We start from the raw sequence: 14,196 nt of genomic DNA, 5'->3' as shown, positions 1-14,196 counted from the left end.
GTTGTGCACGTAAGCCAGAAGAAAACCACTGCAAATAATACTGAAATTAAGCGACTGTCCAGAAATCACAATAGAGAGTGAAGCTAAAATAATGTCTTGATCTTAAAAGGCATCATTACTCCAACTTATGTGTTATTAGACAGAGCACTTAGCTATAAGTAAATAGTCATAATGGGATTTTGGCAGACAGAGGCAGCTACGCTCTGTTTAAAGTTGCTTAACGCTTTCTGTTAAGAGTCTTTTTGTTCTGCTAGCATGGGAAAAATAGACATATTTGCTTCTACTTCATTGAAGTATTCATATTTCAGTAAAGGATTATGATGTAATCCACTTTGCAGTGGACTTGGAATTTGGCACTGGGATGGTGCAGGTGTCAGGAATGGATGAATTACATGGCCTTGTCGTGTACACCTCTGAGCGTCTCATGTAATACGTGTGCAGTCTCACCTTAAGTATTACAGCACTACTTATTTAACAAAATAAAGAGGTTGTAAGTATAATCTCTGTTTCGTGAGATTTATATGCTTGGCACACAGTGGTAAAGTGGCAGAGGCAAAGAGTTGCCAGAGGAGAAAGAACTTTGTACAGTGTGTGGTATCTCATGGGTAGGTCAGCTAGGCCTTACCTTGACAAGCAACCTTTCCTCGGGGTGTTGTGGAAAAGGACATACAAAGGGATTAAGGGCATTAAGGGGATAAACTTTGTTACATTAGCGATCCTCATTCTAGTATGTTCTTATTTGTGAGTTTATTTCCTACACAATATAATGAATATGCCGCTAAATTTCAATAGTCATATTTAGCATGTTAAAACTTTGTTGCAGTTACATTTTTGATTTTTAAATAAAATTTGTGGAAAGGTCATAAAGCTGTAGAACCCAGGATTTACTTCTGTTCTTACTTATCTGAGACAAAAGCAAGCAGATGTCTTTTTTTAGATTCATATAAATTAAACTCTTGATTTCTGGAAGCATATTTTTTCTGTTCATATCAGCCCTAAGGGAGATCAGGAAACTTCCAAGTGTTAATTGAAAATCCACCCTTTCCAAAGTAAGCAAATAAAGCATGATTTTTTTAGACCAGACTTGTTCAATTCTGCTTAAGATAGTTTCATGTTTCTGTTCAGCATTGTAAATTAAATAGGAGACTATGCAAGGTATGATCCTGTAACTCAGAGAGAGAGAGAGAGAGAGAGAGAGAGGGAGGGAGGGAGGGAGGGAGGAAAAAAAAAGTGTTTACTTACTAGAAGTCAGGCATTCCCTGGAGCAGTATCTTAAGAGAAATTAGTGTGTCAGGAAGTCAAGCAGACTACCTTTTCCCTTTCATCAAAGTAGACTGAAACCAATTTCTCTAATACCTGATTCTGACATATTGAGGAATGCACAGAGATCTTTTGTCTTTAATAATACAAAACATCTTGTTATATCATGTCACATTAATGTACAAAATGGGACAACTGCAATGTAGAAAGGCTGTGATAACCAAACTTAACAAAGTATTATGCATCTAAAATGTATTCATCGAGGTGGGGAAGGCAGCAGGAGCAATCATAGAATCATAGACTGCTTAGGGTTGGAAGGGACCTCTAGAGATCATCTAGTCCAACCCCCCTGCACACGCAGGGTCACCTAGAGCACGTGGCACAGGACTGCGTCCAAGCGGGTTTGGAAGATCTCCAGAAAAGGAGACTCCACAACCTCTCTGGGCAGCCTGTTCCAGGGCTCTGTCACCCTCACAAATCAAAACGCCCTACCTGTCCTCATCTGGCAGACACAGCTGGAAATGGAAACAGAAGAGTAATATTATGTAGAAGACCCTAAATGAACTGCTGATGAAAGGAAGAAGATGTCAACGAAAAGCCTAGGGAGCACAGTGTGGTAGTTAGAGTAGTTGTTATCAATGTGAGGAGTAGGATGGAGTCATTCACCAATCTGAGCCATTTGTGCAAGCCAGGGGTCTTGTGAAAGAAGAAAAGAGCTACATACAGCTGAGGAAGAGGTGGTACTTGTGAAGAACATTGCATCCTTCTGTAGATGACATGGAAAATTCTGATTAGTCTTAAGATCATGTTCATCTGGGTGAATTTAGCACAAAATCTGCACCTTATTTTTTGGTGTTTGTATTGAGTATTCAGTTAATATGGTTGTGTGTTGATAATAGCCATTTGTAGATTTTTACTAATCAGAACAATGAAGCTGAAATTAAAAAGAAAAAGCTGGAATCAAGAATATGTTTTACCAGAGGATAACATTGTTTAGAGTTGTGTGTGTGTGTGGGTGTGTGTTTTTGTTTTGTTTTGTTTTCAGATGCATGTCTACAAGCTCCTTGCTCATATCCATAAGGAACAAACTAACCTAAAGGATTTTGTCAAATCTATGTAGAGATCTGTTTGTTTTGGGACTACACTGAATTAATTATCCACATTTTGGTTAGTAAGGAATCACATTTGCTTATGGGAGGTTACTGAATCTGTCTGCATAGGAGGGAGCTGCTATATATAAGCATGGTAATGATAGGATACAAAATAATACCGTGTCAGGGAGAATCATGAAAATACTTTGATGCTAAATTCTGGGAGGCAGATGTTCTTCCATTTCCCCCAGTGTTACAAAATGTCACAAGATGAGGTTGTGATGGGGAGAAGAGATGTTCTACAAAGTGTCCAAACAGGTCTTCACTGGAAGAAAAGGATTTTTTTTTTTTTTTTTTTTTTTTGGACAATGAAATTCCAAAACTTTTCATCTAACAAATGCCCAAGAATGTTGAGGGAAGATTTTGCCAGAATGAGAGAGGAAGTTGGCTATTGTTGGGTCCATTGTAGAAGTATTTGCTGAAAGTATTGTCTTTTTGTTTTGTTTTGTTTTTGTTTTTTGTATGTAAATACTAGGGAGTGTATTCCATGTGGATTTCGTAAACTTCTGAAGTGCTTTCTTGAAAGGGCAGGACATCACTGGGATTCTTCTCCTTCAAACATGTGTGAAACATTTTTAATATTCTCTGTAGTGGGAAGTGGAGTCAGCTGTAGCAATTTAGTCATATTTTGGCATAGGTCAGGCGACTCCTTCGAGGCATAATGTCTAGACTGATTTGGGGATTTTCTGGGGGTTCATTCTTTGTTAAAGAAATCAATGTCAAGTTAACATTGCCAGGAGCAACTGGGGATTAAATGAACAGTAGCGAACAAATTGCTGACTAAAACCTTGGTGACCTAGGGAGCAGGGGTCAGACTACCAAAAAAGAAAAAAAAATCAAGGGTCAAAATTTAAGTGAAGCAGAACTTGACATTTAAGTCTAAACTTGTGTTCCTGAAGAAAAAAAAAAAAAAAAAAAAAAAAAAAAAAAAAAAACTTCCCATCTCCCTCTTAAGATTAGAGATATCTGAATCTCATAGGCACGTCAGCCATTTATTTTCTTTTGTTCCCAAAATATTAAACTTTGTTGTATGCCAAGGCATCTAAGTTGTGACAAGGCCAAACAACTTAGCTCTTGAAAACTTTCATTTGGAGATGAAAAAAAAAAGAGTTTTAAAACTTTGCTTGATGCCATTCAGTCATGAATTGATGTTGAGGGTCACAGCTGCTTGTCTTTTGCAGTGTAGAACAATGCTCAGTGGAAAGGCACTAAAAAGACAACTTTTTTTTTTTTTTTTTTTTTTTTTTTGACAGGGCAAAAATTGATAAGATATATACATTCTGTCATAAGCTCTATTGAGTTCTGTTCCACAGGTTATTTCAAATTCCCAATTTGAAAATCCCCAAAAGGATATTACATCTTCTTGTTTGACAGGAAAATCTCTGTAGCTCATAGTATCTCATTTCTCTGTGCATGAGAGGGTCATGTTTTATTAGTAGCATCCCTTTCATTATTGCGGTTCATTTCTGCTTGGATTTTTTCTCTGTTTTTTTGATTAAAGAAGATTATTCTTTTGAATTTAAATAGAGCCTGACATCTGTTTCTTTCCACTTCTACTGAAAATTGGTAATGTTTTTGGCTTTGATTCCAGATGGTAATTGAGTTAATTTGTAATAATTCAGTTTTGCAGAGAATTTTGATTTGCCTTTCTCCATTCATCTTTAGGCTCAAGCACAGTGACCATTGCTTAAATATGGATGTATTAGTCTTGCCTAAATGAATGTCCTATTTTCTGTATCTTCAGATTGTAGTTGTGATGTGCTTTCCAGAGAGATTTTACAGTTATTTCATTTGACATCTTTTTATACCAACAGCTCAATCCCGAGGTTTAGACTGTGACTTGTGTATTTATTTTTTTATTTATTTTTCCTTTTCTATTCATAAAGATCTACCCAATTTGACAGAATTATTTTCAGGATAAGTATACTTATTGAACTTGTTCAGTGATGTTTTCGTTTATTCAAAACCTGAAGCTAGATTGGTGATCTGTTGAGAAATCAATGCTGGTTTAGATAGCTCTGTACTTGATTAGTTCTTTGGCACAATGGTAGAGCCAGGATATTGTATGCATCCCCACCTTGCTCTAATTAATTTCTACCACAGGAATGTTTGGAGGAATTTGAATGCCTTGCATAAGCAAAATAAGTTTTTTTGCTAATGTGGATAAGTACTTCCACTTTATGGCACTCCTCATGCTGTGGGATCTCAAAGCGCTTTGCAGAATCGCACACAGCCTCTTGGTGCTGGTGGATCAGTAGTGCAGAGCTGCCGCGCGCTCTGTGGCATGCGAATTCTCTGAGAAGTGACAGCGAGTGTTGTGTTCGGATACCGCTTGGAGGGGGCGTGCGGGGAGACACGCGCAGTTATCCAGGTTGGAGATTAGTCTGGGTTGTGAGGCTGTTGTTACAAGCGTCGTGGCATTGGCCCTGGTAGCTGCTGAAGGGAGCTGTGTCCCCTCTGGTCACCAGTTCGGCCCACATGCAGAAAATGCCGAGTCCTGAGTGGGGATTGCTGCATGCTGCAGACAGGAGACCACCCGTTTGAATTGTCATCTGCAGCTTCTTTGAGAGCAAAGAATACAAAGCAGTGATGCTAAAACTGTGGGCTACTGACAGTTTAATGTATCCAAAGGCAAGAAAAAGGAGTATTTATGACCTAGCATAATTGCAAGAAGTGATTCTCTAGCCAAATTGGTCAAATAATCTCTTCTATTTGGGGGGAAAAAAAAAAGTAAAAATAAAGCATGCACTTTAGCTTGGCCTGAACTTGGATTACCTCTGTTCTTACCCTGACTGAACTGGAGTTGGTCACTGCCTAATTTTTAGAACCTGATATAGTTAGAAATCGCTTTAGTGGATGACTGAATGATCGCTTCTTTACATTTTCTTAGAATAATGTTCATCTATAGTTTACTACATTGAGGCGGGTTGTTTTTGTTGTCCACCTAACTGATTGTTCTGGCAAAAAGAGAGGGAATAGCTGGGGTGGGTGTGTGTGTGTGTGTGTCTGGGCTGGGGGCAGGTTGTTTGTTTGCTCCTGCACTCGGCTGTTGTTCCAGGATCACATATCCACACTGTGACTTTAGCAGCAGTGACATTCATGCCAGTTGCGAGTCACATAAGTGCAATGCACGTGTAGAGCTCTGGGGCTGCCCCCTAGGGACTCCCCATCCAGTCTCAGAATGAAAGATTTTGCGGAATGGTAACAGCAAGTACTGCTTTTACAGGATGATTGGTTTGTTTTGATCCTCCCACTGCAGAGACAGAAGCAGTAGCAGCTAGAATAAGATTTAAAGGTTAAGTTTTAATGATAAAAACATGATCATAGCAAAGGATTGCTCTCACTTTCTCAAGAGGCTTCTAAAACTGGTCTCTTTTATCCAGAGTCACTCTCGGGGTTGCTGGGGCATTCATAGCCTTATGCTGGGATCTAGTCTTGTGATTAGAGTCCATATCACATTTCATTTTGAGGTCATAGCTAGATAACAGTAGTTAACAAAATGAATATCTGTGCTAATTAGATAGGTGCTTTATTTGAAGGAGTTTTCTGTAGTGATTCCAAGCTGAATCTGCATCAAAGCAAATGACAGCTTTACTCAACACTTTTGGTAGGATGGGATCATAAAAAATACAGTGGTTTCTTTTTGTTCTTGTTTTACTTTTTAAATCTATCTCATTTGTCCTAGATCTTATCTTTTGGTCACAGGTTCTTGCACATTATTCTGTTTTATAACATTTTATTTGAAGAAAACTGCAACAATTTGTCTAAAGAAATATCCATATGAAAAGTTTATTTCCAGTTCTGGCAAATTATTTTGTTTAACTTATGCTCATAAGTGTAAACTTTATCCTATTTAAATATTTATATTCTCTGTATCCATATGCATTTCTGAATCCCACTGAGCTTTTGCTTTTACATATGGTGGTGGTGAGGTTTTCAAGCAAATTCCTGCTTTTATTAAAAAAAATATATGCACAAAGAGATTGAGATACATTAGTGGAGTGATACCCAACTTTGGCTGATAGCTAAAACTTAAAGCAGTGGTAAGGAAAGCAAACTTCATGTTTCTTATGCTAAGGGCTTTGTGCTCAGCATTTTGCCTATGAGGCTAGTGCTTCTACTGCCTAGCAGCAAATTGCATACAGTTAACAGTAATTATCAGTCTCAGCAGATCATAAACCGCTTTACAAGATGACTAAGAGCAGTAAAATGCATAGCAGGCTTTGCTCTGCAGCTAACATGTCAGCAGCAGCAGTGTAGAGCGTGGCTGCTCCTGCTGGCAGTGTGGGCTGCAATCATTGACCCAAAGCGTCTATTACAGAAACAGGACAAGCAAAATTACTCATTGCTCAGTTTCAAATCAGAATTGACAAAGGGGCAGAAATGTCCAATATGTTAAGTCAATGAACAGTCAATAGTTTATGAAAAGCAGCAGCTGGAGGGAGGAAGGAAACCTGGAAACCTAAATGAGTGTCTACCCTGAAAGGACAGTTGGTACCTAATTTAGAGCCTCAGGCTCCCGGGCTTTCAGCTTGCTGCTGAAATAAAAGTTCACCTCTTTGGGTCTGTTTTTGTTGCCTACAGACCTTCTAGTGTGTTGGATCTTGGAACAAGCTAAGGCAGAAGTTGTTTATTGAGTATTTAGTGGGCTTGGAAGCAAATTGAATGTCAAGTGGGCAGGTGGGAAATGATGTGGGGATCTAAAGTTAGAGCACAGGAAAATCAATTTGCAGAGGACTTGGAGTTATTGCAACGAGTGACATTAAGAAACAGGTTACAGATCAGTACCCTCCACCCGCCATTTCTCCCCAAAAAGGAAAGAACAACCTTGCTTAATTCTGTTACATAGTAAATTGTTGTATCTTTATCTTACTTGTGAACTACAACTGCATCTGGGTGTATGTAATGGCAGTTTTAAAAAATAACCTTGGTAAAAGTTGCTACAGAGACAAGCTTCTTCCAGTGATGACAGTGATGATTCCTGGTTCACCTGTTTCTTCCCCGCACTTGCTGCTCCTGTCATTTATCGTTTTGCCTGTTGGGGATTGCTGTGCTAGTGGTGAGTCCAGTATTAAAGCTACCTAAGCATCAGCAATGCTAATATCTGGATCTCACTGCATCTTGATCGCTTTATTCAAACATCCACCCTTAAAAAGAAATCTTTATCAGTCCCGCTAAATATCTGTTAGAATCCCTTTGAATATCTAGAAGGTCGAAATAATTTTTTAAATAACATATATGATTTTTTCTGTGTCATTTAACAAGCCAAATGAATCTGTTTACTTTCTATTGTGGATATGCTTTGTACCACTGTTTCCAGCTGTTTCCACCATTTTCAATCTGTGGTTTGAATCTTAAACTATGTCTATTGTTTCCAAAGCGATGTGTGCCTGACAAGCATGGTTAACTGCTCTGCGTCAAACCTTGTGTTAAAAAGGCTTTCAGTCAGAACAAAATCTTCAGAAATAATAAGAGTTTTAAAAAGATTATTGTAAAGTACAACCGAATAAATAGAGAGGGTTTGGATTGCCTGGGTCAGTAGGGATTTTGCTTATAGATCATCTATCGTTTTTTATTTTAGGCAATGCTTTTGTGGTGCTTTATTCCTTTAACTGAATTTCATAGAGGAATATCAAAACCTTCAAATTCTGCAGCTTGTTTAAGGGTTTAAAAACTAACTTATGTAGAGCTGTTCAGCATAACAGTGCACAAACTAAGCTGGTCTTGAGTTGCTACTTTAATTTCATTGTTCCCCACTGGCATCAGTGCACTGGACTTGCAGAGCAGTGCGCTGTGACAATATGCCTAGATATAAACAATTACAGATAATTAGAGTGGTAGATGTCATGATGTACAAGTGCTAGTGAAATATGTTTTTAATTATTACTCCTGCTTTGTGTCATATTTCATCCCTTGAAGTCAGCAATACCCTCAAGACGCTTCATCCCATTTATGGAACTTTTCCACTCCCTAGTAATTATATGTAATTAATACCTTGCTAAAAAGTTGGAATTGCTTCATCTTGTCCTATTACCATTTCTTACCCCTATATTTAAAATTACAAATTAGTTTTAATTAAAGTAAGATATTTCAAAGGTAATATTAATCTTTCTCATCCTTTTTTTTTTTAATGTGTTTAGATGTTATGGATGTTAGAAAATAGTTTGAATTCTACCTAAAGAATATCCTCAGATGGAGAATACTTGGTAAAATTTGAAATAATAATAAATATTTAGAATCCAAAGTTACTAGGACTTTCGTAGTTTCACAGGTGATCTTTTTGATTGCAGACATGACGATCTCAAAAGATAAAATTTATTGATTTTAATATAAAAGTGACAATGATGATTTCATACAGAAATGTATATTAATAATATAATAATGTAATGCAGATTAATATTGTTGATGAATTCCTTGAATTGTATTAGTGCATTATAAAACAAGAATAGAAACCAAGAATTTTCTTCTTCCTACTTTTTTATTAGACTTCTCCAGGGAATAAAGAAACTGTCAAGCGAGTTATATTTCAACACTCACTTAGATATTATTAAACAACACAAAAGTCTAAACTAGTTAATAATTTTGAATTCTTAGATAGGAAGCAGTGTATTTTTCCCTAAGCATTTTTTGATAACCTTTGGTTTTTAAACTCCTATTTCTGAGGAATGTTTTTAAGAAATGTATTTTGGGCAAATTTGCAGTTATTTATATGGAAAATTAAGAAAGAGATTTCAGAGCACATGTTTTTATCTTTTTATATTGTTGATTTATATCCATCAGATATTGGACAGTAGAATCTACATTATGTCCAAGAAAGACATTTAAGAATGAAAGGAACTCCCTTTATGTTGAAAGCCTTGGTACAAGGGCAGTTTTGCAGTGCCCATTAAAAAAAAAATCTCTAGGAATATTATGAATATGATTATGAAGCATGATATTTTTACTGCACAGCCTGTCTCATTCTTCTAAACACTGGAATTTGTGGACACCTGCTTACATTTGACATGCTGGAAGGATTGTTTGAGCTTCTGTGAAGGATAGCTCATGCCTTGTAAAGTTAATTGTAGTCAGTGGGTGTGTTAAGGCTGATGAAGCTGATATGGCCTGTTTGCATTTTCATGAGGTGTTTGACTGCAACTTTTCCTCTTTAATAGACTGAACAGTTTGGGGATATGGATATGGAGTAGCCTAACATGAATCAATTATTTATTAAAGGACAAGAGAGGGAATAGGAATAACTAATCAGTTTGCACAGCAGAAAAGCACCTGTGCAGTTTTGTCAAGACCAGTGCAAGGGCCTACGCAGTTTCATTTATTCATAATTAATTTTGGAACAGAAAGTGTTTGCTCAATACACGTTTTTGTGGGTAATATAAATGATACTCAGGTTTTTCTGGGTAATATAGGTAAGAGCTGCCTCAGAAAAGTTGCAGAAGGATCTTAGCAGACCGGGTGTTCAACAGATTAAAATCAGTGTTGAATGTAAATGAGATGTTCACAAAAGGGGAATAATTTGAATTTTACACATGAAGGGATGGAAGCTGATCTGACTGCTACTATTTACAAGGGAGATCTTAGCTTATAACATATGGTTTTAAGAAAATGCTAATTGCTCAGTCGTGACCAAATGGCGGATTTAGCATAAAGAATAAATAGGAAGAGAAAGACAAGACTAGCAATAAAAACATTATGTATTGCGTAGTTGATTTTGTATTGCAATATCTGGTTCCAACTGTGGCCCTCTGTGATGAAGATGCCAAAAGCCTCTCTCTACTCAAAAGGAACTGAGTCAGTTCAGGGTTCATGTAATTCATTGAGGACTGGTTCAATTCTGCTTTAGCTTGCTGCTCAAGAACCTCTTAATTTGGTGATTTGCTAAGGCAATATAATAACTTCATAGGAATCCATGAAGCTTCTGTAACAAGATGTGATTGCCAGTGTCCTGTGTGATTGCCAGTGGCTGACCTCCGTTGTTGTCCAGACCTGGACATTGGAGTAGATAGTCTGCAGCCTTACCAAGTACTTATCTGATCTTATGAAAGACCCTGATTTAAATTTTCATTCCTCATTACATATAATTACATGTAATTCATACTTCCAGACAGATAATTTAGCAGTATACAAATAGACTCGAATTGTTAAGGCATTTTGAGGTAGTTCGCTCTGAAAAGCCCTCGTTTCTTGCTTTGGGGCTTAACTATATTTTTGCTCAAGAGATTCTATTCCCCAATTAGTCCTCCAGTTCTTGTAATTGCTAAATATAGGATGCCAGGCTGCCTAGATAGGGCATTTGGAGAAAAGAATGCCTTTTCTAGCTGACTGTCTGGCTGAGAGTAGAAAAACTTCGGTGCATGTCTTTTTTACCTGGGAAACAGCATGAAACCTTGGTGATTTTTATTGTCTGAATAACTGCAGAAAAATATAGGGAAAGAGGAATATGGAAATTCTTCATTAATATTCTCCTTTTTGGGTGCTGAAAAAAGCCAAAACAGGCAAAACATTTAACAAAAGTACCAAGGTAATATCTTTTTTCACTAGTTTGATTTCCTCTGAGGCCTCAGTTCTACCAACTATTTTTCATGAATGTGACATCATACTGATTAGTCAAGCTCATAAAGGTGTAGCAAGACTGACATTACCTAATTAGATTCCTTTTTAATCTTTATTTACTTAATTCCATAACATTTTGCTTAGTAGTTAAAATTAAGTATAAGCATCTTGGAAGGCTTTTTCTTCCTGATTGATTCTGAACATACAATACTTACCATTCTGGGCAGGACTGTTGAGAAGCAAGATTTAATTAATGAAATAAGTGATTTTTTTCTTAAAAGTATGTTTTTAAGAGTAATTAAAATATTTATTCTTCTTTAATTACAACAGTGTACTGACTATGACCTGGATTATGGAACTGAATGTTTGCATCTGGCTCTGAAGTACTCCAATACAAAGGCCAAACTAATCGAAGGAACACCTGACCTCTGGAAGGTAAAGGTGTTATTAATCTCTCTTTTATATGCTTATCTTAAATGAATAAAAGTAGCATGGCCGATGAACTTCATCTTAAAAGCAACATTTAAAAGTGTGTTAAATTTTAATATTTATGCTTTTCTCTTCCATATTTCAAGATTTTGAATATTCAGTAATGTTTTGTGACAATTATGAGGCTGACTTTCCTTGTAAGAATCCTTAGTTGCTTATATTTTCAGAAGCTGGAGAAAGTTTCTTCCAACCCCTATCATCTACCCCCAGCATTTTTCATGGAGACTGGTAGTAGTAGTAGCTTTTCTGTCTTAAGATGAAAACCCATTAAAGGTGCGTCACGGGTTAAGATCAGCTGAATGTAGTATTCAGTGCTAGGCCATTTAAAGAGGAGGTGGTGGTAGGGTCTGCTAGGGTAAGTGGTAATCCTTCAGAATAAGGGGGGGGAGGCTAGGTAGGCTCAGCAACAGGGTATTTGAAGAATTCCCACTGCTGGTTATTTCTTACTGCTTGCAGTGCTGTAAATGCAATTTTAATGCATAGTAACAAAAGAAACAGTAGGTATTTTGGGAAATATGATATAGAAATATAGGCCTGAGTCTGGAATTTAGCATGCGGAGAGATTTACTGACCTTTTGTTTTAGAATCATAGAATCATAGAATTGTTAAGGTTGGCAGGGACCTCTAGAGGTCATCTAGTCCAACCCCCCTGCACACGCAGGGTCACCTAGAGCACGTGGCACAGGACTGCGTCCAAGCAGGTTTTGAAGATCTCCAGAGAAGGAGACTCCCCAACCTCTCTGGGCAGCCTGTTCCAGTGCTCTGTCACCCTCACTGTTAAGAAATTTTTCCTTAAGTTCCTGTGGAACTTTTGGTGCTTCAGATTGTGGCCATTACCTCTAGTTCTGTTGGTGGCCACCACTGAAAAGAGACCAGCACCAACCTCCTCACTGCCTCCCTTGAGGTGCTTACAGACACTGATTAGATCCCCTCTCAGCCTTCTCTTCTCCAGGCTGAACAGGCCCAGCTCCCTCAGCCTCTCCTCACAGGACAGATGTTCCAGGCCCCCGATCATCCTTGTAGACTCTCTCCAGCAGCTCCACATCCCTAATGGGGAATCACTTTAATGGATTTTAATTCAGTTGTACCTGATAATGTCTCTTTAATCCATTCTGGAAGTTGGAGGCCATTTCACAGGAGTAAATCTCTGTAAAAGTGTCAGACTCCGAAAAAGTTTCGCTTTAAGTGCACTTCAAAAGATTTTTTTTCACAGTGACTTGAGAATAACATTTCCTTCTCTAAAGTATAAACATTCTATACCTGAAAAAATCAGCAAGCCATATATGTTAATTAGTGATGTGTTTTCATTTCCTTCTTCATTTTCTGAACTCATTCTTTTATGTGTAGATATTTGTGATATAAGGAAAATGTGTTTTGATTTGAGAGGAATAGATAAAATAATTGTTGCAGAAACTGACTTCCTTTAATGAAGCAGTTGAGTGGAGATTATGACATCTACAGAGTGTGGTTTTATTTGTTGTTATCTACATCATCTCCTTAGAGGCTAAGGTCCAGTATTCCTTGCTGTGAAGAATGTCAGTTAATATCTTTTTTACAAATGTTGTGAAAATACTGAACTCATAAAATCAAGGAAATGAAACCTATGATACTGTGTTTGATATGAAACTACAAATAGAGCAGTACAGGTACTCGGAAAAAGAAGCAGTTGTGTTGATTTACCTCAAGAGTTGAGTAAGTTAAGTTAATACTACAGATTATCCATGCTTATCATTAAAATGAAATTTCTTTCTTTCATGGTTGCCTGCCTATTGAATAAATCTAGTCTAAACTACACTTCCAAGTCGATGTGAGAAAATCTATGAGAGGGTTGAATATCCTACCACAAGAGAAACTTCGTTTGGATTAAGTGCCTTATCAGGAGAGATGGAGAGAAACTGTGCTTCCCAGAATAATTCATGGCTGCCATCTGTGGTGTCTTTTTTTTTTCCTCTATCCAATTTACTATTTTCATAAAGTTTATAGTAGCTTGTATCTGAAATTTCTAACCCTCTGACAAAATAGATTGAAATTAGTTTTTTTAGGCTCGAAGATGATGAAGGAAATACATATGGATGGTATGATGTTGTCCCACGTTATTTATTTCTCTAGGAAATCAGTCTAAAAAGTAATTTCTGATATCTGGCTGTTAATCTCAGAACTGATTTTAAGAATTAAAGATTAAAAAGGGAGCCTGATGTCCTGGGGATCTATTCTTTCCTTCCACCAGGGAAGGACCTTTAAGAAAATTTTGGTAAGTATTCTAAGTAGAGATTTGCCATCTTATTTGCTAAAAGTTCTGAATGGCAACTTTGGACTCTCTTTGTTCTCTCAGAAACCAAAGCTCTTCATTTCCAAAACATGTTACAGGAGAAAAAAAAAAAAAAAGAGAGAGGAGAGAACATTTATATAGAAAGAAATGCAGAAAATCCAGTAATGTTTTACTTAATGTAGCAGGAAGTTACAGCAACAACAAAGACAAGTATTTAGTAGCTATCAGGTATATCACTCCATATCCTTGAAAAACAGCAAATTCGGAGTACATAACTAGCAAAGGCTCTTAGTGTCTTGGCTATTTTTTATGTTTTTTGTATGAAGGCTATTACCCTGATTGTCAACCATTGTGATGATGCAAAGAAAAATGCAAAAAAAAGTTTCCTAAAGGTACCAGGTACATACTCAGCAGCTTATTGTCCATTTCACTTGATTTATGTATTCAGGAAGGTCTTGGCGGTGGGCACTCATACCA

At 37.2% G+C, this 14,196-nt stretch overlaps 1 protein-coding gene across 1 annotated transcript in view; it reads left to right on the top strand.

The window, feature by feature from the left end:
• CRPPA (CDP-L-ribitol pyrophosphorylase A) overlaps positions 1-14,196 on the top strand; it is a 101,354-nt gene that overhangs the window by 24,978 nt on the left and 62,180 nt on the right. The window contains exon 4 of the mRNA XM_088533444.1: positions 11,292-11,396. Coding sequence (XP_088389570.1) covers positions 11,292-11,396 — 105 coding nt within the window. The remainder of the gene's footprint in view (positions 1-11,291; positions 11,397-14,196) is intronic.

Source organism: Tinamus guttatus, unplaced genomic scaffold (assembly GCF_059628265.1).
Source record: "Tinamus guttatus ecotype Peru unplaced genomic scaffold, ASM5962826v1 Tinamus_guttatus_pri_ptg000503l, whole genome shotgun sequence".
NCBI lineage: Eukaryota > Metazoa > Chordata > Aves > Tinamiformes > Tinamidae > Tinamus > Tinamus guttatus.
This window is presented reverse-complemented; position numbering and strand designations above follow the sequence as displayed.